At 43.0% G+C, this 26834-nt stretch overlaps 2 protein-coding genes across 2 annotated transcripts; one reads left to right on the top strand and one right to left on the bottom strand.

Annotated features, from left to right (window-relative positions):
• Nucleotides 1-1598: 1598 nt before the first annotated feature.
• LOC120317634 (phospholipase A2 inhibitor CNF) lies at nt 1599-13419 on the top strand. The gene is made up of 5 exons (XM_039364366.1): nt 1599-1753; nt 5110-5226; nt 8312-8464; nt 11775-11915; nt 13120-13419. Exons 1-5 carry the CDS (start codon nt 1705-1707, stop codon nt 13260-13262), a joined length of 603 nt encoding a protein of 200 aa, XP_039220300.1. The 5' UTR covers nt 1599-1704; the 3' UTR covers nt 13263-13419.
• Nucleotides 13420-15158: 1739 nt separating this feature from the next.
• LOC120317629 (phospholipase A2 inhibitor and Ly6/PLAUR domain-containing protein-like) lies at nt 15159-24814 on the bottom strand. The gene is made up of 6 exons (XM_039364360.1): nt 24712-24814; nt 22486-22652; nt 21374-21490; nt 18784-18930; nt 17722-17892; nt 15159-15600 (listed from the first exon to the last, which is right to left on the bottom strand). Exons 2-6 carry the CDS (start codon nt 22544-22546, stop codon nt 15380-15382), a joined length of 717 nt encoding a protein of 238 aa, XP_039220294.1. The 5' UTR covers nt 22547-22652; nt 24712-24814; the 3' UTR covers nt 15159-15379.
• Between the last annotated feature and the right edge of the window lie 2020 nt (nt 24815-26834).

Below are 26834 nucleotides of genomic sequence, written 5' to 3'. Positions count from 1 at the left end.
CATGTAGAACGCATTACAGTAATCCAGTCTTGAGGTGACAAGGGCATGAGTGACTGTGAGTAAAGCCTCCCGGTCCAAATAAGGCCGCAACTGGTGCACTAGGCGAACCTGGGCAAAGGTCCCCCTGGCCACAGATGATAGACGTTGTTCCAAATTTAGCTGTGTGTCCAGGAGGACACCCAAGTTGCGTGCCTGCACTGAGGGAGGTAAATTCCCCCCCCCAGTACTAATGATGGACCATCCAGTTGGCCTTTGGGAGGCAAGACCCAGAGCCACTCGGTCTTGTCAGGGTTGAGTCTAAGCCTGTTCACCCCCATCCAGACCCTCACATCTTCCAGGCACTGGCACATCACGTCGACTGCTTCACTGAAAGGACACGGGGTGGAGATATATAATTGGGTATCATCCGCGTACTGATGATACCTCACCCCGTGTTGCCGAATGATCTCACCCAGCGGTTTCATGTAGATGTTAAAAAGGAGGGGGGAAAGGACCGAGCCCTGAGGCACCCCATGATCGAGGCACCTAGGGGTCTATCTCTGTCTGCCCGCCAACACCGACTGCGACCTGTCAGAGAGGTAGGAGGAGAACCACCGCAATACAGTGCCGCCCACCCCCACCTCTCCGAGACGACGCAGAAGGATACCATGGTCGATGGTATTGAAAGCCGCTGAGAGGTCAAGAAGCACCAGGATAGAGGAATGACCCTTATCCTGGGCTTGCCAGAGGTCATCGGTCAGTGCAATAATTTGGTTACTATTATTATTTGGTGACCATGTTTTTGTCAAAATTATTGTAACTCTCGTATTTCTCAGTTGACTTTCTTTATGATTATTATTGGCCACAGTTCCATAAAAATTAATTTCACTTTTGTATTTGTTGAATGGTTCCATGGAGAGTTGTCCAGTGGCAAGTTGGCTGCGTTGAGTTGGCCATGGAGAGTTGGCCATGCTGAATTGACCATGACTTGGCTGTGGTGAGTTCTCTCTGGGATGGCTGATGACTTGAAGGCAGTCCCTGTATCTTGCTAAACTTTTAGTCTTGTTAACCCTGATTTTATTTTTTACTTGTAATTTTGTAAGTTTTCACCTTATTTTTAATTCCGTCTTCCACTTGCATTTAATATTATTTTAATATTGTTTTACGAGGTTGTTTGGAAAAAACCCAGAGTCATTTAAGTGAGATGGGCAATGTGGAAATTTGATAAATGAATAAATAAAATCAAGGCTGTCCTCATCAGGGGTTCTGAGCCCAGGATGATTCATCCCTATGAGTCCTTGCTAATGTTCTTTTGAGCCTGGAACTGTTTGTCTAATGATGGTGCCTCTCTGGTTACTGACCTCAGCTTGGTTTATCTTTGGTTGGTTCCAGGATTGAACCGCTACATGATAGTTTGACTTGAGGGCTGTTATTGGACTTTGCTCAAGAGGGAGATAAATCCAATGGCTCAAGCCAATGAAAGCAAAGAATAAATGTGCTTACAAGGCTATGTTGTGAACATTGCAAACTTTCTAGATGGTCACCTAAGTTGACTACTTTGTGTTTGCTTTTTGATTGGTGGGCTGGCCCTAAATTACGGGGAGGGGTTTCTCATTTTTAAACTTGTGTTTGTTTCATGTTCTGAAGATTCTCTGGTTTCAGCAGAATCCAGAACTTCACTGAGGTCAACTTCTCCAGTCCAGCAGTGATCCTCACTAAAGAGCCATGAAATATCTACACACCATCTGCCTTCTTTTCATTTTCATAGCCAGAGGTAAGGAAATGACATTGCAGAATGTCCTGAGGCAAATGAGTTCCGACTCTTCGGTTGCCTTGTTTTCAATGTTCTCAATTTCTCCATCTTCAACATCATGCCATCTCCTTGGATGCAAGCATGAATTTATGTAGTCATCTGGAAGCAGGGGTGCAATGCTCTGCAGGCTTCTTTCTGTACTTAAGCAAACCTCAGTTCCACGTAGTTCTTGTCCCTCAGTCTTGAAAAGTTAGGAACCCCGAGAAGCTGAGTTTTGTGTAGGCATCCTTAGGTGTAATATGTACCTTCCTACTCCTGCTAACTTAATACCTAAGTTTTACCTTACTTAGGTATTACCTACCGGTTGCTGGAATTGGGTAGGTCTAGTTTAATGAAGAGAAGGACGAGGGGGGACACAATAGCCATGTTCCAATATCTCAGGGGCTGCTCCAAAGAAGAAGGAGTCCAGCTATTCTCCAAAGCATCCGAAGGCAGGGCAAGAAGCAATGGATGGAAACTAACCAGGGAGAGAAGCAACCTAGAACTGAGGAGAAGCTTCCTGACAGTCAGAACAATTAACCAGTGGAAGGGCTTGCCTCCAGAAGTTGTGGATGCTCCAACACTGGAGATTTTTAAGAAGAGACTGGACAGCCATTTGTCTGAAATGGTATAGGGTTTCCTGCCTGAGCAGGAGGGTTGGACTAGATGACCTCCAAGATCCCTTCTAATTCTGTTATTCTATATTCTAAATCTTTGTTCAAAACTTGGGCACTAAATTCAATAACCCCCGAGAGACAATTGGTCTCTGCAATTGGCTCCATTTGCCCAATGGCAACTTTATTATTATTATTATTATTATTATTATTATTATTATTATTATTATTATCATTATCATTATCATTATTATTATTCACACAGTCAGCCAGATGTTCAGACTGGATTTGGAATTTTTGTCTACCTATCGAGTCCTTACCAAGGACCTGGGCTAGGCAGATGTGGATGTTTGATGGTATTACAGATATCGTCATGGGATGGAAGCAGTTCCTAGTAAGGCTGCCTTTTGCAATTGACTAATGGAGAATTTGTCAATGCCAATAGTGTTCAAGTAGTGCTTGAATTGCAGCTTAATGACTGATAACTATTCACTAATATTTTCCACTTACTTGAATTGTATTGGACATAAGTTAGCTTGGAGGTTACGTGTATTATTTAACAACAAATCATTGGGTTGGAAAATGATAAATATAGAAGAACATTGTCTGGGTCTGTGACCAGTTCCTCTGGATAAATTGGATGAAGTTAGCTATTTCCATCTTCCAATTCTCAATCCAGTGTAACTGATACCATCATCTTGTAAAGCCTTAGAAAGAGCTGAAGAACATTGCAGCTTCTTTGATGCCATTGATTTATTTGTCTAGGGCAGGGATAGGCAACTTTGGCTCTTTCATGACTCGTGGACTTCAACTCCCAGAATTCCTGAGCCAGCATGGCTCAGCATGGAAACCTCTCCCTTTCCCCTCAGCATGGCTGGCTCAGGAATTCTGGGAGTTGAAGTCCATGAGTCATAAAAGAGCCAAGGTTGCCTATCCCTGGTCCAGAGAGATTCTCAGTCATCCAGGGCACGGTTGTCCCAAAGGTGCTTTTTCAGGAAGCAACTGGACTTCCTTTGTTTTTCCTTGAAGACGTTTTGCTTCTTCATCGAAGAATCTTATTCAGTTCAGCATCAGTTCAGAACTGAAGAAGCATCTTGGATGGGAAGTGAAATGTCTTCAAGACAAAATAAAGAAAGTCCAGTTGCCTCTTGAAAAACCACCTTTGGGGCATTACTTCATTTGTCTTATTCGTGTACTTCTGAATGCGGGTAAGTGATGTCACATCCACTGTGTCATCTTGCTAATGACATAAATGTTCTCTAACTCACTGAGGTCATTACAGGATCGGACGGCTGCAGGGATCAAGCCAGGTTATTACAGCCATGTAGCCAGAAACAGTAAAATATCCAATTGTATGCTACTTACATACATACATACAGAACAGAACAGAACAGAATAGAAAAGAAAATCTTTATTGTCATTGTGTATCTCACAACAAAATTGAATGCACAGAGCAAGATCTAATGATGAATAAGAACACATATAATAAAATTATTTTGAAAAAGTATTCTTAAAAAAAGGTGAACGTATCCAAACAAATGATGGTACAATGTCCTTGACTTACAGCCATTTGCTTAGTAACCACTTCATCTTTATTACTGCCAAAAGGCCAGCCCTATTAACTATTAAATAGCACAAAAAAAAGAGAGCCTTATCACTAGTTAATACAGTCCTATCAATGTTTGGATATATTCTACCGACATTTTGCAATCTCCCCTAAGTTAGGTATAAATTATTAAATTATTAAACAGATTTTACTGCACAGGGGATAAAGAAATCTCCTCCTTCTTACTGATAAAAGCAAAAAAGGATAAACAGACCCAAGGGCTGCAGTGACGTCATGTCACCATGCTTGTGGTGTCATCATGGCTTTGACCAGACGTCTCTTTTGCCCTCTCTGGGTGACCACATTCTGTAAGGTTTTTTCCTACCATCACCACTTGCAAGGCTATAACTGAACCTGTGATCTTCTGAATGGAAAGCACACACCTTATTTTTGAACCAATGCTGTCCCCATATCAACTCTCCTGAAATGACCAGTCTTTTTTCCTGCTCTTTAGAGCATTTCTCGATTTGCTAGTTAAGTTCCATTTATAACAACAACAACAACAACAACACCCCGGACTTAACAATTGTCGATAAGAAAGACAAAAAAGTCTGGATAGTGGACGTGGCAGTGCCTGGAGACAGCCAAATAGATGAGAAAGAACTGGAGAAGATAGCAAAATACAAAGACCTACAAATAGAAATAGAAAGACGGTGGCAAAAGCAAGCAAGGGTAGTACCAATAGTAATAGACGCTTTGGGTGCAATCCCAAAACAACTGGAGCACCACTTGAACGCTATCATCGGCATTGATAAATTTGCCATTAGTCAATTGCAAAAGGCAGCCTTACTAGGAACTGCTTCCATCCTGCGACGAGATCTGTAATACCATCAAACATTCACATCTGCCTATCCCAGGTCCTTGGGAAGGACTCAATAGGTAGAGAAAAATGTCAAATCCAGTCCGAACATCTGACTGTGCAATGATTAATAATAATAATAATAATAATAATAATAATAATAATAATAATAATAATAATAATAATAGTCTGGGCTTCAGGAATTGGATTCCTCACAAGTAATTGATCGGCCCCGACATTTCAGAATATTGAAGAACTCTGGGGAAGGCCACGGGATAATAGAATTAATCAGGCACACGTTTTTCTTTTTCTTTTTCAGGAAACTCTCGCTCGTGTGACTTTTGTCACAACATAGGAAAAGATTGCGATGGTTACGAACAGGAATGTTCCTCTCCAGAAGATGTATGTGGCAAGGTCTTGTTGGAGATTTCATCAGGTAAAACCACAGTGACCACTCCCCTCATTTCCTTCCAATAAAATGAGAATCTTCTCTAAGGCCCCCTTTCTCGACGGAGTAACTTTCTCAAGAGGGGTTTGTCCTGGTGACCACATGCACCGCCCTTGCCTATAGAGCAGACATGGCAAACACAAGGCCCGGGGGCCAGATGCGGCCCGCGAAGTGGTTTCATGTGGCCCGCAAAGCCATCCTGGAAACAGTGAGGGAACGGCCCCTGCTGCCTTGGCCCTGGCCCAGGCCGGCCGGGAGCTAATGTACAATTTTGTGGTGGCCATCTATGCTGAAACGCATTCAGTCTTAACTCCACAAGGCCGTCTGGAAACAGCGAGGAACCAGCCCCTGCCGCATTGGCCCCGCCCCCTGGGTGCATGGTGGGGAGGTGTCAACCTTTGTGAGGAAGGAAGAAATGGACCATGCCTTGGCACTTGCCCCGGTCCCCCGCTTCTGCCAGAGACCCTCAGATCTGTCCCACTCCTGCCCAGGCCCCCACAGGCATCCTTGATGAGAACGATGTAGAGCTGGCCATGCCCACCCAGTAGGCCACACCCACTCCATCCACACCCACCCAGTAGGCCGCACCCACCCTGGCCGCACCCACCCAGCCCCCCGAGGGCAACTGCAATGCTGATGCGGCCCTCAGTGAAATTGAGTTTGACGCCCCTGCTATAAAGGCTTCTTGGGAACAATGGGGAACAGTTTCCTTTAGCCTGCATTGTGAATGTTTTTATTTTATTTTCCATTCTAAACTAAAGCTTGGGGTTCCCCAAGGGCTGTTGCCCCCCGGAATTAACCTGACCAAGTTGTCAAGGTTAACTGACTGATATCATACCTGTTGGTATGATTCCGAGCAATTTCTGGCTTAAGCTAAATTTCTCCCAGGAGCATCATTCTCCACTGTTCTGTAAAAAAAGAAAATATTTTGGAATTTCCCACAGAGAAGATTCTGAACAGATTCCAACAGGCTTTAGTTTTCCTGACATTTCCTATTGTGATTCTGACCATAAAGATGGCATCTGGGCCTCCCCTATGGAGTTTTTACAGGGTATGAATTAAATGAATTCTAATATACATAGTGGGCAAGGAAGTAAAACAATAACCTCTCAGAAATAACAACTTATTTGCACCTGCCCAAAAGAAACCAAAATAAGGGGGGGGGCACTTACAGAAAATAGTACAATGAAATAGTCCAAATTCTCTTCTGTAGTATAATAATCAGAAGCAATTATGTCCCCAAATCTGTGTAATATAAAAAGGAAATCAAATCTGGCCCTTGTAATCTGGGAAATTTATTTACTAATTATGGCTTGGGTGCACACAATAAATTAACCTAGACTAGCTACAGGCTTGAAAATGTATTTGGACACCGAACTGGATGGGGAGTTTGCTTCTTATGGCTGCAATAAATATGGGGCAGACTCTACAGCAATAGCACTTAGATTTATATACTGCTTCATGGTGCTTTTATAGCACTCTCTAAGCAGTATTGCCCTCAACAATCTGGGTCCTCATTTTACTGACCTCGGAAGGATGTAAGGCTAAGTCCACCTTGAGCAGGTCAGGATCAAACTCCTGGCAGTGGGCAGAGTCAGCCTACAATGCTGCATTCTAACCACTCCACCACCATGGCAGATACAGACAGACAGACAGACAGACAGACAGACCTACCTCTCTAAGCGGATTAGAGCGTCAGCCTATTTGCGCCCAACAATCTGGGTCCTCATTTTACCGAGCTCAGAAGGATGGAAGGCTGAGTCAACCTTGAGCAGGTCAGGATCAAACTCCCGGCAGTGGGCAGAGTCAGCCTGCAGGGCTGCATTCTAGCCACTGCGCCACCACCATTTTGTAAGATACAAAAATATAAAAGAAAATAGTAGGAAAATAAGGGAGGAAAAGAGGGAAGGGAAAGGTGTGGGGCAAAGGGAAAAGAAAGAAAGAAAAAGCATTTATTTCCAACTCCCTTTGGTGCAATAGAATAAAATAATGACATCAAACCTCAACTTTTTACTTTTACGTAACAGTATAAACTAGCCCAGGGGTAGGATACCTTGGCTCTTTTATGACTCGTGGACTTCAACTCCCAGAATTCCTGAGCCAGCCATGCTGAGGGGAAAGGGAGAGGTTTCCAAGCTGAGCCAGGCTGGCTCAGGAATTCTGGGAGTTGAAGTCCACGAGTCATGAAGGGGCCAAAGTTTCCCCCATGCTGGCTCAGGAATTCTGGGAGTTGAAGTCCATGAGTCGTAAAAGAGCCAAGGTTGCCTAGCCCTGTCCTAAGTCGTCCTGTTCTAAGTGGTAAGCCTCCTAGTCCAGGGGTAGGCAACCTTGGCTCTTTTATGACTCGTGGACTTCAGCTCCCAGAATTCCTGAGCCAGCCATGCTGAGGAGAAAGGGAGAGGTTTCCAAGCTGAGCCATGCTGGCTCAGGAATTCTGGGAGTTGAAGTCCACGAGTCATAAAAGAGCCAAGGTTACCTACCCCTGAACTAGCCGTTTCTATAACAAGTCAGTTTTTTTTAGTGCTGTTCCAACTCCGAGCAGTCACTAAAGGAAGGGCTGTAAGCCGGGGACTGCCTGTATTGATTCATAACATTGATTCATAAGACAATTGCCATATGATGACCGGTGTCTGGCGGAGAACAGCAGGGGGGAGACAAGGAACATCTGCTCCATGAGGACTTCATACAGTTTATTGGGATGTTTCAGAATTGCCCTTCCCTAAAGCTTGTATCAGCTATAATGGTTAAACCAGTAACAGCCTTGGGGCTTCCAAAACTCCCCAACTCTCTCCGGGTTTATTCAAAGTAAAAGTTGCCCTCACTTCTCAGAGATCATAATAGCAATACAGGAGCCGGGGGGGGGGGGAGGTCTGTGAAATTTTTCTCGACTTGTAAATAACACGTACAGTAGATATTGGGCACTTGCATTTGCGAGTTGGCTATTGCTTTTGAAATATATTTTTGCTTGTGTGAGTTGTATGATCTCCTGGGCGTTTAGCATGATATCTCATCAAATCAACAGCTCTACCAAGTTAACCCTCCCTTCCTTTTTTTCCCCCCTTCCTTCGCACAGCATCGCTGTCATTCCGAACTGTGCATAAGAACTGTTTCTCATCCAGCGTCTGCAAACTTGGGCAATTTGATGTAAATGTTGGGCATCACTCATATATAAGAGGAAGAATCAATTGCTGTGAGAAAGAACCGTGTGAAGACCAACCGTTTCCAGGTATGTTTGCTCAAGAAGGACTAGGATCCTGATCTCCCAACATGCTCCTTATTTCAGAGGGTAATACTTTATAGGCAGGGGAGACTTCTTTCCTGCCCTGTCAAACTACCTCCCTCACCATCTAATACAGTGGTTCTCAATCTTTTTAATGCCGCGACCCCCAACTGGTCGTAAGTCGAGGACTACTCATCTGGTCATAAGTCAAGGACTACTCAACTGGTGCAGCACTGTTTGCAGAATGGGACAACAGGGCAGAGACAGCCTGGACAATTCTTATTGGCTTTTGAAAGCCAATAAAATTAGACTCTATTCAAGAAAGTCTATTCAAAAGCCAATAGAATAAAAGGGAGTAGCACAGCTAAGGAAAAGGGGAAAAAAATGGCGGACTGTGTTGTTTGGCGACTCCCGTGAAATGGTCGTTCGACCCCAAATGGGGTCCCGACCCACAGGTTGAGAACCACTGATCTAACAAATACAAACTGATTTTGTCCTGGCTGGCAAGCTTTTATGTTTTTTTTTTTTAAATCCAATTTGCCAATGTTGGATAAACATAGTATTGACCTTGATTTAATGGGTTTAAGCTTCCCTCGTTGATCTGAGGTTTAAGAGTTACTGTTCCATAAGAACAGCAGGTCATGAGATTAGCCGAGCTTGCAAATTAACTAAAGTTGCAGAAATGGTGAAGCTGAGCAGTTTGATCTGAGGAAAAAAAAAATGATAAAGACTTTAAAAAAAAAAAACTGACTGAAACCTAATATGGATTTTTATTGAAAGAAGAAGAAAAAAAAAAAACAGACGGATGATTTGGGAGTTAAAAATGAGGTGAAGAGGTTTAAAATGAGCATTACTTGATGGTAATTATGAAGAATTCCGGGAACTGAAGTCCATACATCTTCAGGTTGCTGAGGTTAAGAAACACGGCTTTCTACTTTGCTCAGTTTTTGCTCCAGGGTTAAAGCCTGGCAATTCTCAGATGATCAGGCTAGGCAATGCTTCCACCTGCCAGTTCTGAAACTGATAAAGAGGGGAGAAAATTGAATTTAATTAAGGATCTTCTGGAACTTCTCAAACTTCTTTATAGACAGGTTGGGGAGAGCTTCAGTTGGTGTTTGCTTTTAAAACACAGTGAAGCACAATCTGCACAGTTGCTTCTCCAAGTTGGGGCAGCGCAAAGATCAAAAGAATTTTGCAAGCCGGTTTAAAGCACCTTGAGAGAGCACATTCTCCACGCACAGAGGGCGGTGTCACAGGGAAACTGGTGAATTAGCACCAGGAAGACCCAGATTCGATTCAGATGCTAATATTCCCTGGGGGATTTTAATCTGGTCACGTTCTCTCAATCCTACCCATCTCATAGTGTCATTTTGGGAGAAAATTGGAGGAAGATAGCCTGTGTATATCCCTTGAATGAAAGAGCGGAATACAAACAGGAAAAAAAAAAAATAAACAAGAAGGACCGCAAGGGTTCTGCCTTGCTTGGCATCTTTCAAGAGTCTACTCTGGCCCACCTAAAGAGGTTCAGTGTGAGGGCAGAGATGTAGAGAATCTTTTCCTTCCCCCCACTTTCAAGAACTCAAAATGCTTGAGCAAAGTTGGAGGAGCACAAAGGACTTCAGTGAGCTTGATAAGGACATTTTCAGTTCATTTCAGGGCCAAACGCTGTATGAACATTCTGTTTGCACAACGTGTGCATGCTCATCCTGGGAAGCTCAGCTGTTTGATGGATTGATTGCGTGCCATCAAGTCCTTCCTGATTCCTAGTGATCACATAGATTTCCTCCCCAATGTTCTGTCTCTCACCTGGCCTTCACCTGTTCCAGTGGTGAGCCCATTAGCAATATAGCTAAGTCTACCCACCTTGCTGCTGGTCATCTTCTCTTTCCTTCCACCTTTCCCAGCATTACAGCCTTCTCCAGAAAGCTACGCCTTCACAAAATGGGTCTGAAATAGGATCATTTGAGCTTGGTTATGTGTACTTGATAGGATCAAACTAGGTTATCCAGTTCTTCCCAATCTCAACTCCAGCTGTTCCTGGTAGGCAGGTACAATATTGTCTCTTTCTTGTTAAGCATAACCATAAGCAAGAATGTCTATGGAGATTCTCAGTCATCCAGGTCATGGCTGTCCCAAAGATGTTTTTTTCAAAAGGCAGCTGGACTTTCTTTGTTTTTCCCTGAAGACATTTCGCTTCTCATCCAAGAAGCTTCTTCAATTCCGACTGAGTAGTGGAGGATGGATTTATATTCCTTGCACTCTTTCTGAGAGTCATTGAGGCCACTTGGAGGTTTATCTGTGCCCTCAGGCTCTCCAGAATCGTGCAAATGGGTGTGGCACCACCTATTTCCTGTTTACAACACAGTCCTTTCAGCAGTTCCAAGAAGGTTCCACAGCCATTTGCAATATTCAGGTAACCCTGAGGCCACAAATAAACCTCTAAGTGGCCTCAATGACTCTCAGAAAGAGTACTGATGACCAGATGACCACGAATGGGAATGTCTAGGGCAGGGGTAGGCAACCTTGGCTCTTTTATGACTTGTGGACTTCAACTCCCAGAATTCCTGAGCCAGCCATGCTGAGGAGAAAGGGAGAGGTTTCCAAGCTGAGCCAGGCTGGCTCAGGAATTCTGGGAGTTGAAGTCCACGAGTCATAAAGCAGCCTAGGCCTAGGCCAGAGGTAGGCAACCTTGGCTCTTTTATGATGTGTGGACTTTAATGCCCAGAATTCCTGAGCCAGCCGTGCTGAGGAGAAAGGGAGAGGTTTCCAAGCTGAGCCATGCTAGCTCAGGAATTCTGGGAGTTGAAGTCCACCAGTCATAAAAGAGCCAAGATTGCCTACCCCTGGTCTATGGAGATTCTCAATCATCCAGGTCATGGTTGTCCCAAAGGTGCTTTTTTTAAACAGCAACAACAACAACAAATGGACTTTGTTTTGTTTTTCCTCGAAGATGTTTCCCTTCTCATCCAAGAAGCTTCTTTAGTTCTTTTTTTTAGAACTGGAGAACTGAAGAAGCTTCTTGGATGAGAACGAAACATCTTCAAGGAAAAACAAAGGAAGTTCAGTTGCCTTTTGAAAAAAAGCCCCTTTGGGACACGAGCAGGAATACGAAGGGGGTGGAAATTGTATTGGGTTAACGTTTTGTTGATGGTATTCCAAAGTTTACACAGCACCGTAAATGCGTGCCCTTTTGAAAAAGTTGACAGCAGACTCTACAGAATTCCCAGACCTTTGTTTGGCATGAATGATCTTTTTGCTGATCTTTCACTTCCTTTTTTTATTGTTATTGTTGTTGTTTCATTGTTTTATTTTGCAGGACTGCCCCTCTCCCAACCAAATGGATACTATTGCCCTGGCGCAATTGGCCTTTTTACGAAGGACAGCACTGAATATGAAGCTATTTGCAAAGGAACTGAGACTAAGTGCATTAACATCGTGGGACACAGATATGAACAATGTAATTCTTTTTTTTTTTAAGTGATTGTGGGCTGCAGCAATCATACAAGGCATGATGCTGTCAGTGGAAGCTGAAATGGGCAAATGATCACCTCCACTGCACTGCAGAATAGAAATAGCCCCCCCAAAAGAACCTACTTTATTTTGCAATGTTTGGTAACAAGAGAAATAATAGTGTAAAGATATTTTTCTAAGCCAGTGGTTCTCAACCTTTTTAATGCCGCGACCCCCAACCGGTCGTAAGTCGAGGACTACTCAACCGGTCGTAAGTCGAGGACTACTCAACTGGTGCAGCACCGTTTGCAGAATGGGACTTTTGGCGGGCTCAGCAGGGCAGAGACAGCCTGGACAATTCCTATTGGCTTTTGAAAGCCAATAGAATTAGACTCTATTCAAGAGAGTCTATTCTATTGGCTTTCAAAAGCCAATGGAATAAAAGGGAGTAGCACAGCTAAGGAAAAGGGGGAAAGAAAATGGCACACTGCGTTGTTTGGCGACCCCTGTGAAATGGTCGTTCGACCCCAAATGGGGTCCCGACCCACAGGTTGAGAACCACTGTTCTAAGGTGTAAAGGCAGCAGTTACTAGGTCCAAAGTCAAAAATTCCCTCACTGTGTGGTATGTATTTGCATAATGATTACCTTGCTTTACAAGATGGTTATAACAGTATGAAATCAAAGTGGGTGGGTGTGTTCATACAACATGCTTAATGTGGTAATTGGGGGGGGGAAACATAATATCTTGAACTAAGTGAAGGATGCTGACATAATTCCCTAAGCCACAGGTTTCCAAACTTGGCAACTTTAAGACTTGTGGACTTCAAATCCCAGAATTCCTCAGATCCCTGTCCTAAGTCAATGTTTCTCAAGCTTGATAGTTTGAAAATGTGTGGACTTCAACTCCCAGAATTCCCCAGCCAGCATGGCTGGCTGAGGAATTCTGGGTGTTGAAGTCCATACATTGTCAAGTTGCCAAGGTTGAATCAACCTAGAAATAGGGAGAGATTTCCTGACAGTGAGAACAATTAATAAGTGGAAGAGGTTAAAAACCTGACTGGAGGTTTTTAAGAAGAGATTGGAAAACCATCTGTCTGAAATGGTATAGGATCTCCTACTTGAGCAGGGGTTGGACTAGAAGACCTCCAAGGGCCCTTCCAATGCTGTTATTCTGTTTTTCTGACCCGCATCTTGTTGGTTATTTCTGCAGTTCCTGGAGACATCTCTTACAATCTCAAAGGCTGCGTTTCTTCCTGTCCTCTGCTGAGTTTGAGCAATGCAACCTTTGAACAAAACAGAAATTATCTGGAGAAAGTTGAATGTAAGGACGCCATCAGATTGGCAAGCCTCTGAAGGTCAGCAATTTCATCCCATAGAACCGGCATCATTGAAATGACTCTGAATGGAAACTTACAGTTTTAAGTTGTGATTCTTCCTGCTGACTAATTCTTAGAATTAAAAAAGAAAAAAGAAAGGAAAAGAAAAGAAGCCCACGGGCTGAGTTGAATTTTCTATTTGTGTTTAGTGTTCTTTTTAGTTGATTTTAATTTTAGTTTGGGCTTTCTTTCCAGAGGAAAGCGGTATGTTCACAATGGTTATATATGAAATCTAATCTTTGATGAAAACATTAAGTTCATTTGTTTTATTTATTTGATGGATTTATTCCTTCCTTACCAATGCTGGCTGGGGAATTCTGGGAGTTGAAGTTCACACATCTTCAAGTTGCCAAGGTTGAGAAACATTGCTCTAGAGCAGGGATCTACAAACTTGGCCCTTTTATGACTTGTGGACTTCAACTCCCAGAATTCCTCAGCCAGGCACAAGTCATAAAAGGGCCAAGTTTGAAGACCCCTGCTCTAGAAGCTCAAGGAAATGTGCACAGCACTCCCTCTACCAATTTTTCCTTACAAAAACAATCCTGTGAGGGAGATTGATTGAAAGAAAGCAAATATCACAAAGTCATTCAGTGAGCTAGTGGTAGATTTCTGCCCACATCAACACAGGACATTTATTGGATAGTGAACACATTCATGGCCAACTTGAAGGGTGAAGGATAGTCAAGGACTAAGGCTGCTGAGACTTGTAGTCAACAACATTGAGGGGTTGTCTAGGATGCTTGTTGTTTTGGCCATCAGGGCCAAAGGTGGGCTATGTCTATGTTGATAGAGTATCTACTGTATGTAACAGGAGGTCCAGCTGGGAAGGGAAGCAAAAATACAAGCTAAAGAATGGCATAGCCATCCATACCAGACCAGGCAATGAAGAATTTGCTGTCAGGCATGAACAACCAGACTCACCTGTGTAGAGTTCAAACTAGCTACTTTATTGTTCTATGCCTATTGTACAGGAATCTTCCCAAACTGGCAAATTCACCTCGGAAAGACTAGATAAGGCTCAAAAACATTCAAGGGGCAAGGACACCTTGCCCTCTTGTGTTTATGTAACGACTCCATGCTAATTCCCCATTTGATCCCTCCTCTCAGCTGGGATGGCTGTTCTTCAACACTTGGTTAGCAATATCTGGAGGATATTATACAACAAAAGACACCCATCAACTTGGTCATCGCACATAGATGCTCACACTTCCAGCAGTGATGAAGCAGGCTCTCCCAACTCCCAGTGAGTCAGACAAGAGTTTATTTTTTTTCAAAAATTTATTCAATCCATTTATACAGCCACCCATCACAAAGTCATGACCCTGGGCAGCCCAAAACATTAAAATAAATAAAATGTACATAACAATACAAAAAATGAAACACAGAATACAACAAGCCAAAAAATAAAATAAAATAAAAACAGCCATCAACATAACCAGGAAACAGGTTCTGTTACACACCTGGGACCCCATTCTTTAGCATGAAACCATCTTCAAGTCTTCCATTCTATAGAACCACCATCTTCTGAGAACAGACCAACACAGTATCTACCTAACCTCAACCTTAGCCATTTTAAGATGGATGGACTTCAATTCCCAGAAGTCCCCAGCCAGCCATGCTGGCTGGGGAATTCTGGAAGTTGAAGGCCACCTATCTTAAAATTGCCCAAGGTTGAAAAATACTGGTTTACACATCCACCACGTGCTTTACACATCCACCATGTGTCAACATTTGTTTCCTTTAACCATTGCTTTAGAGCAGTGTTTCTCAACCTTGACATTTTAAGGCATGTGGACTTCAACTCCCAGAATTCCACAGCCAGCAACGCTGGCTGTGGAATTCTGGGAGTTGAAGTCCACATGCCTTAAAATTGTCAAGGTTGAGAAACACTGCTTTAGAGTATAGTAGCCTTGGGGGTGGGGCTTGCCTTGCTCCTTCTGGAGGGCCCCCAAGATGCAAAAGAAACCACCACTTATATAATTTAGACGATCTGAGTTCTTCTGAATCTGTAAAGGCTACGATCTGCATAAGGCCTAAGGGCTGAAGAAGTTGGCCAAGAGGCTGTCCAGGAGAAAAGTCTCAGCCAGGAAGTCATCAAGCATAGATCTCCACAAGTAAGAATCCAGCAAACACGTGGAAGAAGAAACTGACTCTGGGGGATGGTACAGTTGTGGCTTCTGCAGTGGCTGGCCTGCAGCTTCCTCTACCAAATAGAAAGAGCGTGGCAAAATAGACCGATCCCTCATGAAACAGCTCGCAGAAGGCGGGGTTGACACAGCCCTTCATGGCAAACTTTATCATGGTGGCCACTTCATCTGTGGAGACAATTGGAAATTTTAGACTCCTTTTCCCCCAGCCTAGCCAACTCACTTGGAATTCCCAGCAGTTCCACATCCTGCCTGCTGTGATATTACTATTGGAGGAAGAGGAGGAGGAGGAGGAGGAGGAGGAGGAGGAGGAGGAGGAGGAGGACAAGGACGAGGAGGAAGAGGAGGAGGAGGAGGAGGAGGAGGAGAAGAAGAAGGAGGGGAGGGGGAGGAGGAGGAGGAAGAGGAGGATAAGGACGAGGACGAGGAAGAGAAGGAGGAGAAGGAGAAGGAGAAGGAGAAGGAGGAGGAGGAGAGGAGGGCGAGGAGGACGACGAGGAGGAGAAGGAATCGCAGTCATCCAGCTTTCAGACTGGACCTGGGATAGGCAGATGTGGATGTTTGATGGTGTTACAGATCTTGTCACAGGATAGAAGCTGTTCCTAGTAAAACCACCTTTTGCAATTGACTAATAGCGAATTTGTCAATGCCAATGGTGTTCAAGTGGTGCTCCAGTTGTTTTGGGATTGCACCCAAGGCACCTATCACTATTAGTACTACCCTTGCTTGCCTTTGCCACAGTCTTTCTATTTCTATTTGTAGGTCTTTGTATTTTGTTATCTTCTCCATTTCTTTCTCGTCTATTCTGCTGTCTCCAGATGCTGCCACATCAAACTATCAAGACTTTTTTTGTCTTCCTTATTGACAATTGTTAAATCTGGGGTGATATGTGGCAGGTGCCTGTCTGTTTGAATTATTATTATCACCAATCAATCATCGCACAGTCAGCCAGATGTTCAGACTGGATTTGGCATTTTGTCTACCTATCGAGTCCTTACCCAGGACCTGGGATACTATTATTATTATTATTATTATTATTATTATTATTATTATTATTATTATTATTATTATCATCATCATTATCATTATCATTATCATTGCACAGTCAGCCAGATGTTCAGACTGGATTTGGCATTTTGTCAACCTATTGAGTCCTTACCAAGGACCTTCGATAGGCAGATGTGGATGTTTGATGGTATTACAGATATCATCATCATCATCATCATTATTATTATTATTATTATTATTATTATTATTATTATTATTACTATTGAGCCAGTTTGAATAAGGGTTAAGGCACTAGGCTAGAGACAGTGATGTCTATGGAGATTCTCAGTCATACAGTCATGGTTGTCCCAAAGGTGCTTTTCAAAAAGCAACTGAACATTCTTGGTTTTTTTTTTTCCTCTTCTTGAAGACGTTTTGCTTCTCATCCAAGAAGCTTCTTTAGTTCTGCAGCATCCCACAGTCTGAATATAAATGCTGGCTTTCAGCAAAAACATTGTAAAATGTGGTCATGTGACGGTGGGATGCTGCAAACAGCTGTAAATGCAAGACGGTTGTCGAGTGCTTGACCTGTGGTCACATGACCAGGGAGGGTGCCAGAAAATTGGAACTGGGTTGTCAGTAGCCCTGGGGAGGTCCATTGTACTTTCCAAAGGTCACTAAGTGATGAGTCATAGGTCAAGGACTACTTGTAATTACCCCAAATAATTAACTTTTGATAACTCAAAGACTTGAGAATGCCATGGCTGCATTCGGAGGCGCAAAGTATACTTTGAGGAGTAAGAAAGCCTACCTGTAGCACCTGTTGGCAACTCCTTGACGCAACCCCATCTTTCTCTGAGATCGCACAGGTATCACCTGCACTGCAATTTTGGGGAAAGATGGCATTGACATGACAATTTGCCACACCCAACTCGCCATAAGACAATTTACCATGGCCAACTTAACATGGCCAACTCACCATGCCAACTCAACATGGCCACCTCGCCGTGGGACAACTCTCTGCGGGAGAAGAGTTACACTAATACCAAAGAATTGGTAGACTAGAACCATTAAAGAAAGGATGAAGAAGGAGGGACAGAATGAAATGTGAATGGCCAAAAATAAAATACTATTTTATTTACATTTTAAAAAATTAAATAAAATTGTTAAAGGGTCCAGCAGTGAGTTGGCCGTAGTGAGTTGGCCCATTCTGCATTGGCTAGGTCTGTGGGAGAGAGAGAGAGAAAGGGAAAGTCAGAAAAGAAAAAGGAAAAAAAGATAAGAAAAAGAGAGGGTTGTTACCATGTGCTTGCAAAGTGCCGTATCCACCCCAGTCAGCTTCTCCAGCTAACTCAAGGCAGTAAGTCTGATCTCCTTTGCACAAAATAGTTTCTTCCCATGTGCAGTAGGTACGTTCTTTAGCAAAACAGCTTTTGCATTTGTTCCCATTCGGTGTTGCATTTTCAGAGGGCACTGCATTAAAAAAAAAAAAAAACCAAATAAAATGACACCATCATGTATACGCATACATTCAAACTAGACTGTGATATTTCTCTGTGCCATATATGTATACGTGTGTGTGTGGGGGATATATGCATAATGGTATTTTTTGAGAGCTTAATGCAATGAAATTTCATTTTAATGTATGCTGATTAGTGTACATTTAAAGTGACAATGAAGTTTTACTTCTATTCTTATTCTATTCTAACTGCTCAGAATTCATGCTGGCTAAGGAACTCTAGCAGATGAATTCCATCCATCTTAAATTTGCCCCAGTTGGGAAACACGATATCTAGTTCTCTTCATAGTTCATACCTTAATTTTGCATAAACTCTTTTTGTGTGTGTGCATTTGGGGCTACTTTTCTTGGGAACGGTACGTGGGGCCACAAACTGCAATGGGGATTTTCAACCATAAATAATGCAATGCAATGGAATGGAATACTCTATTTGGCCAAGTGTGATTAGACACACAAGGAATTTGTCTGTTATTTCTAATAATGTGTGTTTAATAATGCAGGGATAACAGTCAGGAAAAATATCTATGGACAGTCTCAGTCATCCAGGTCATAATTGTCCCAAAGATGCTTTTTTCCTCCAAAAGGCAACAAAGGACTTCATTTTTCCCTGAAGATGCTTCTCATCCAAGAAGCTTCATCAGTGCTGACTGAATGGCAGCAAATGGAAGGATCTATATTCCTTGAGTCATCTGGTCATTAGCACTCTTTCTGAGAGTTGCTGAGGCCACTTGGAGGTTGATCTGTGCCCTCAGGCTCTCCTGAATAGTGCAAACGGGCGTGGAACCATCTATCTCTTGTTTATCACCCAGTCCTTTCAGCAGTTCAGTAGAGAATGGCCTACATACAAGGGGGCAGAGCTTTTAAGCATGCAGCGCCAGAACAACAGGTCAGCTTGGATGAGATAACCCCTCTGTCCCCCAGGTCCACACTGGTGATGTTTTCATAGCAGCTATTCGCTTGGACACAGGCTTTTCTTGTCATAAATTTTCCACCTGTAATGATGAAGGAGAAAGAAATGTTTCAGTCCTAAATGGTGGCCACAGGTTGACCATCTCCAGCTAGAGACACTTTATATCAGGGGTGGGCCATTAATTTTCCCAAGGGGCCACGTGAGAAACAGCGACTTTTGCGGTGGGCCTAATCAAGAGGGCTGGAAAGATGTGTGGTCATGCACACATGCACCTATGTAAATTGGAAAAAAACAAACTGAATAACAGAATATAACAGAATAACAGAATTGGAAGGGACCTTGGAGGTCTTCTAGTCCACCCCCCTGTTCAGGCAGGAAACCCTATACCAGTGATGACGAACCTTTTAGAGACCAAGTGCCCAAACCACAACCCAAATCCCACTTATTTATTGCAAAGTGCCAGGGGCCCATCAGCACTGCGGTGCCCTGGGGGGGGGGGCAGGGAGGCACCTCTGAGTGCAAAAACCTGGGGCGCAAAAATGGGCCACCGTGCTGCAAGGTACAAAAACAGCTGCTGCTGCGCCGCAGGGTGCAGATACAAGGCACCGTACCACGCAAGAATGGGGCAGGGCTAGTGAGTATCACGCAGGCACTAGTCCTGCCTTATTTGCAGCGCGTGCATGCTAGTGGCCCCATGCGCGTACACACACATGTAAAATGCTTCCCCTCCCTTTTCTTCCAGTCCGCCAATCGACAATGGTTGGTGACCTCTGCTCTACCACCTCTACTCGAGCTTGCAAGTCGGCCACTTTGCCTCCCTTTGTGCCAGGTAGACCTCCTGGTGGCGGCCTGATGGACCTGCTGCTGGCAGTGGCATCCTCGTGCGTGCCAACAGAGAAGGCTCAGAGTGCCACCTCTGGCACCCGTGCCATAGGTTTGCCACCACTGCCCTATGCCATTTCAGACAAATGGCTGTCCAGTCTCTTCTTAAAAACCTCCAGTGTTGGAGCACCCACAACTTCTGGAGGCAAGTCGTTCCACTGGCTAATTGTTCTAACCTCCTCATGATCATGTGATCAAAATTCAGATGCCTGGCAACTGGTTCATACTTATGACCGTTGCTGTGTCCCAAGGTCATGTGTTCCCCTTTTGCGACCTTCTGACAAGCAAAGAATGGGGAAGCAAGATCTCTTCAGAACCTGGTTACTAACTTAGCAAGATTCCCTTAACAACTGTGGCGAGAAAGGTGGTAAAATGGAGCAAAACTCACTTAACAAATGTCTCACTTAACAACAGACATTTTTAGGCTCCATTGTGGTTGTAAGTCAAGGACAACCTGTAGAAGATTTAGGAATTTTTGGGAAAGAGTATACTTAGCCAGAGTCTCTCAATCTTAGCAACTTTAAGATATGTAGGCTTCATCTCCCAGAAGATGGCTGGCTGAGGAATTCTGGGAGTTGAAATCAACACATCTTTTTTTTCATTTCTTTTTTATTCATAATACAATTAAAACAAAAATTGACAAACATGACATTCCAGAATGAATTTTCCTATCAGTTTGTTTCTCATGGTACAAAAGCTTAATACATCGTTCTTAACCTCTATGTAAACCTCATCCTTCTATACAATACAATTATATATACAATTATATGTACAGTTATATATATCTTTTAATTCTACCATTAACTTGAAGTCCGAGCAGTTCTCCTTAATTCATACCAACAGTAAAATTTGCCCCATATTTCAAAGTATTCGGAAATCAACACATCTTAAAGGTGAAAAGGTTGAGAAACGGAGCTATGATGACAATAATTTCTTGGGGAAAATATAGGACCAACTGGAAAAAAGGGATAAATCTGAAAGAGGTTCATAAGGATTTTTAAAAATCAGTTGCTTATGTTAATAACTTGGTTTGCCAAAGTTCATTCAGCAGCAAAATGAAAAAGCCTTTACCAAAAAGGCATAGTGTAATAAAAAAAAAATACAGTCAGTCCTCGATTTACAGCAGTTCATTTAGTGACCGAAGTTACAACGGTGCTGAAAAAAGGGATTTATGACCGTTTTTCACACTTAAGACATTGCAGCATCCCTGTAGTCATGTGATCAAAATTCAGATGCTTGTCAACTGCTTCCTATTTATGACGGTCGCAATGTCCTAAGGGGTGTCATGTGATCCTCTTTTGTGACCTCCTGACAAGCCAAGTTCATGGGGAAGCCAGATTCACTTAACAACCATGTTGCTAACTTAATAACTGCAGTGATTCACTTAACAATTGTAGCAGGAAAGGTCGCACAAAATGGGGCAGAACTCACTTAACAAAGGTCTCGTTTAGCAACAGAAATTTTGGGCTCTATTATGACCATAGGTCAAGGGTTACTTGTATCTTTAAAAAAAACAGTATATTCATAACGTTCATGAAAATCTGGCAGAGTATTCCAGAGGGGTTGATGGGAGAGACTCATATTCCCATGTGCACAATTGGAAATATTGGGATGAGACTTCTAGAGTGGTCTTTTCTGCTTACTTTTGTGGTTTTTTGATTGGAAAGTAGCGCACCGGTCTAAGATAGAATAGCACACTTGTGATTCTCCAGCACAATCTTCCTTAGGACGTCTACAAACATCACATGATAAAGACCAACCTAAAAGCAAAGGATGGAGCAAGAGTTGAGTGGTTCATTTGTTGGATTTCTTTGTGTGTGTGTGTGTGTGTGTGTGTGTGTGTGTGTGTGTGCATTTCTTGGACAGTGTTAAAATTAGGTGGCTGCCTTGTTTCATCCAAACACCCATGAATGTATGCTAGACAATACCTTTGACTGTTTTCCCAAAAAGCACATTTAAAATGGGAGTATTTGGCTCTAGCAATAGCACTTAAGACTTATATACCACTTCATACTGCTTTACAGCCCTCTCTAAGCAGTTTACGGAGTCAACCTCTTGCCCCCAACAATCTGGGTCCTTGTATCACCAACCTTGGAAGGATGAAAGGCTGAGTCAACCTTGAGTCGGTCAGGATCAAACTCCTGGCAGTGGGCAGAATTTGCCTGCAATACTGCATTCTAACCACTGTGCCACCACGGCTCTAGATTCCCACAATATACTTATCCTAATTACAAGATTCACATGGGCCACTGAGCAATACAGGCAGTACAACATGCAAAACCACATCCACCCACCTACACAAATCACCCCCACCAAAGGTTAAAATTAACTTTCTGTAGCAGGCTGTGCAAATGCATTATTAGGTCTTTACGGGAGCTGGTTCAGCATGTTACAGAAGTGGAGCTGGGCTTTGGGACTGAATTAATTTATTTTCTAGGGTTTCATACTCCATTGAGCAAAAAGGGAATTGGGTTTAGTGGTTGAGTCACCAGGCTAGAATTCTAGTCTCACTTTAGGCATGAAAGCTGGCTGGGTGGTTTTGGGCCAATCACCAGGAGACGGTGAGTTCTATTCCCGCCTTAGGCATCAAAGTGAGCTGGGTGACTCTGAACCAATCACAACAGATTTCATGAAAGAGTGCCAAAATCTTAGGTGATTGTGGCTGAGGAATTCTGGGAGTTGAAGTCCACCCATCTTAAAGTTGTCAGGGTTGAGAAACATTGATTTAGAAGGATGCTTTAGGATTTTTCCTTACTTTTATCTGTGAGGTACAGCAACACTCCAATAATGCAGCAGCCCAAGGTAAGAGAAGCCATTAGAGATGGACAATTCCACTGGCTTTGATCTTTGTGCAGAGAAGACCTTTTTGGGGGATGGTCAATCTCTAGACTGCCAGACACAGTAAAATCGACTATTTCTCTCCTCAAAAGAGAAAAGAAAGACAATACAAATGAGCCTTCATTTCTGTTTGAAATTGAGTAAGAAGCACCAGACTTGAAAATGCAACTATATGAAGGAAGGAAGGAAGGAAGGAAGGAAGGAAGGAAGGAAGGAAGGAAGGAAGGAAGGAAGGAAGGAAGGAAGGAAGGGGAAAGAGAAGAGGATGGTCTGGTTGAAAGAAAAAAAATCAACCCTAACCCATGCAAGAACCACAGATGGGTTGTTATTGGAAACAGATTGAACTGGTGAGGATTTGGCCATGCAGTCATCAAGAGTTAATTCGTTAATTGGAGGATCCTGTGGCACCTAATCAAGAAGGACAGTATCCTCAATGTGCATTACTGCCCAGATAGTCCCTTTGAAGGGACACCTAGCACAGCCCTAATAAATCAAATTCTAGCAAGGCTGAAAAGGAACTCCGGTGGTCCCCACCTGAAGGTTTTCTGAAAGTTGCTTTAATTGTGCACAGCAAATTTTCAGGGCAGAGTACAATTGCTTTTCAGATAGTCCTCGACTTACAATCCCAATTGGCACCAGATTTTTGTGGCTTAAGCAAGGTGGTTGCTAAGCGAACGAATCCTGGAAAAAATTATGATCTGTTCTGCCACAGTTAAGGGAATCTCTGCAGGACATCATTAACTGGATCCACCTTCCTCCATGCATTTGCTTGTCAGAAGCCAAGTGGGAAGGTGACAAATGGTGATCACATGACCCCAGGATGACCCAAGGTGGGTTAATTGACTAAACTATGATTAAATTAATTTTGGATAAGCATATCGTTCCATAAAGGCCTCGCGAGGAAAGGGGAGGAGCCCATTTTGATCTTTCTGTAGGGATTAAGAGAGCAAAGGTGTAAGAATCATAAAGTTAGCGGACATTATCATATATTATTATTAGTTGTTCTTCTACATCCCTTCCCTAAGTAGCAATGTTATGAGAACAGGAGATTAATACCCCACCGTACAGGTGGTTCTCGATTTACAACAATTCATTTAGTGACGGTTCGAAGTAACAACGGCGCTGAAAAAAAATGGCATAGGACTGCTTTTCACACTCATGACTGTTGCATGACCATGGTCACATGATCAAAATTCAGGCGCCTAGCAACTGACTCACATTTATGACGGTCACAGTGTCCCGGGGTCATGTGAACCTCTTTGGTGACCTTCTGAGAAGCAAAGTCAATGGGGAAACCAGATTCACTTAACAACCTGGTTACTCATTTAACAACTGCAGTGATTCACTTAACAACTCTTGCAAGAGGGGTCGTAAAATGGGGCAAATTTCACTGAACAACTTTCTCACTTAGTAATGGGAATGTTGGGCTCCGTTGTGGTGACAGATCAAGGATTGCCTGTAGTCATAATGGTATGGAAAAAAAAAAACAGCTGGGTGACTTTGGCCCAGTTCCCCCCTCTCAGGCCAACCCACCTGATAGGGCTGTTGTTATTATGGGGAAAATAGGAGGAGGAAGGTGTGTTGTTCGTTTATTGCCTTGAGTTATGTATAAGCCATAACAAAAGTGGGTTAAAAAAAGATTCAAATCAATGTAACACCCAGTGGTGGGATTCAAATAGGCGAACAACCGGTTCTCTGTGTGGATGCCGCTTCTGGAACTCCGTTCTGGGACTGTGCAACAAAAAATTAGTTACCAGTTCTGCCAAAGTGATACAAACTGGCTGAATCCTACCAAAGGAAGGAAGGAAGGAAGGAAGGAAGGAAGGAAGGAAGGAAGGAAGGAAGGAAGGAAGGAAGGAAGGAAGGAGTGAGTGGTGGGATTCAAATATGTCAACAACCGGTTCTCTGTGTGGATGCTGCTTCCGGAAGTCTGTGCTGGGCCTGGACAACAAAAAACTAGCTACCGGTTCTGCCAAAATGGTGTGAACTGGCTGAATCCCATCACTGGTAATACCCTATCTAGTGACAGTACTGATTTAATTTGTTCCAATTTCCCAGCAAATTGAATTAGAAACTAACCGATCAATGTGGCTTCACATTGCACGCTGAGTCAATAACAAGTCATCAGGATTTAAACAGTTACCTGGAGTTGTTGAAGGCAAAAACACCTAACAGAGTTTAAACATGGCCCACGAATAGAGGCGCCTGGTTTCTAACTGCCTAGATAAGAGGCAGTTTGGAATAGAACTAGGAACAGAATGGAATAAGGCCTGTTGTGTAGAGGCAGTTATATAGACACCCTCTCTCCCCTAAGCTCATAAGAATGACAGAGGGTCTAGCTTAATTCAGCGTTTTCTGATTACTTTGAGACTATAATCTGTCCCTAAGGTGTAAGTGAAAGGGGAGCCATAAATAAATAAAGATTTAAATGAGGAACTAGAATACTGTATCTATAAAGGAAGGACTGAAAACAGGAAAGAAAAAAATGGGAGGAAAAGAGAGGAAGTCTTTGAGGGGGCCCGAAGTTCTGTTGCTAAGCAATATAGTTGGTTAAGAAAGTTTTGCCCCATTTTCTCACCTTTCTTGCGACCGTTGTTAAGTGAATCACGGCAGTTATTAAATGAGCAAACTGGGCTTCCCCATTGACTTTGCTTGTCAGAGGATCGCTAAAGGGGATCACGTGATCTTGGGACACAGCAACGGTCCTAAATATGAACCAGTTGCCAAACGTCCGAATTTTGATCACGTGATCACGGGCATGCTGCACTGGTTGTGTGAAAACCACCATAAGCCATTGTAACTTGGGATGGTCACTAAATGAATGTAAGTTGAGGTTTCACAAGTGGTAGGCCAGCAAGTAGAAATTCACATATTTTGTTCTTGGGACACAAATGGAGAATGAACTAAGAAAAAAGGGAAATTCACAGATAAGGTTGACGAATGAGATCAAGAGGTCATCAATGTGTCCTTGAACATGCAATGAATTGCTTATTAGAGGAAGTTAAAATTTGCCCAGATGCCATTTATATGTTGTACACCTGTTTATTTTTAGACTCCAAAGCTCATCAGCCACACCCAACAGACGACAGCTTGGGAACAGGAAAATCGGGTTTACGGATACAGTGCTTTACGAAAAAAAAAAAAAATCACACAGGGAATTTTATTTTTATATATGATACCAGCGGCATGATTTCTGAAGGCATCGCAAGGGTCCTAGATACCTACAATAGAGGAATGGTTAATGAAGGTGACAGAACTCACAACGATGGCTAAATGGGAGGCTCTTTGAGAGAAAAGTCATCGAAGAAGTTCACCTACAGTTAATTGGAAGCCTTTCTCGGACTTTTTGCAGGAAATAGGAACACCCCCCCCCCCCCAAAAAAAAATCAAATTATGAGAATAATTCTTCCAACAGGAATCCTTTATTAAGAGAAAATGGTTGCAGGCATGCTAGACAGGACTTGGGGTTCAAGCTCTCCCATTCAAGGTTTTAAGGGGTTCCCCAGTAGTCCCACCCAATCAACCCCCCTTCCAGTGATAGTTTCAAGTATCACAATTCCATCCCCTTGCTTCTTCCGTCTGGATGGAGACTTCAGGATAACTACATGAAAGGCATTACTCCTTCTTTGATATTTAAAGCTTAGAGGCCACAATAAACACACTTCGTCCTTTGAAGTGTGCTGAAGGAAGATGAGGGCCATAAGCCCTTTGCTCTCCCCCTTTTCTCCCTCTTAGGGCAGAATCCGAGAAGGCAGAATTAGGGAGTTTCTATGTTTTATATTAAAGATAAATTAATTGGATTCTGACATCCGGCCCCTCGTCAATAGAGAGATCCCCTGAAAGAAAACACAAGTAAATTTAGTTAGGCTTGTTAGGAATACTCTGTGTGAAAACTTCTTCATAGCTTCGGGGCTCTGACTGTGACGTTAGGACCACTCATTTTTGTGAGGCAGGGAGGTGTTTCCAAGGCAACTAGGTACTGAGTTGTTCGCACTATCTCCTAGAGTCCAAGGAGCTCTTATTTCGAAGTGTTGTTCACCCTCCACCATGATTGGAGGTGGTGGTGGGGGGATTTTTGGGCGTAGAGGTGACTGATGCTCTCTTTTCAGCAAGCTGCAATGAAAAATTGGGTGTATTTGCCTGAGGTTTTTGGGTAATTCTAATTCTACTGTTACTGGATTTATGATTCTTTTAATTGGAAAAGGTCCTATATATTTTGGTCAAAGTTTTTTACAGGGCTGTAGGGATTTTAGGTATTTTGTAGAT

This window comes from Crotalus tigris, unplaced genomic scaffold (assembly GCF_016545835.1).
Source record: "Crotalus tigris isolate CLP2741 ecotype Arizona unplaced genomic scaffold, ASM1654583v1 scf7180000019753.2282721675:598951, whole genome shotgun sequence".
Classification (NCBI taxonomy): domain Eukaryota; kingdom Metazoa; phylum Chordata; class Lepidosauria; order Squamata; family Viperidae; genus Crotalus; species Crotalus tigris.
The sequence above is the reverse complement of the archived record's forward strand: the minus strand, read 5'-3'. Positions and strand labels throughout refer to the sequence as shown.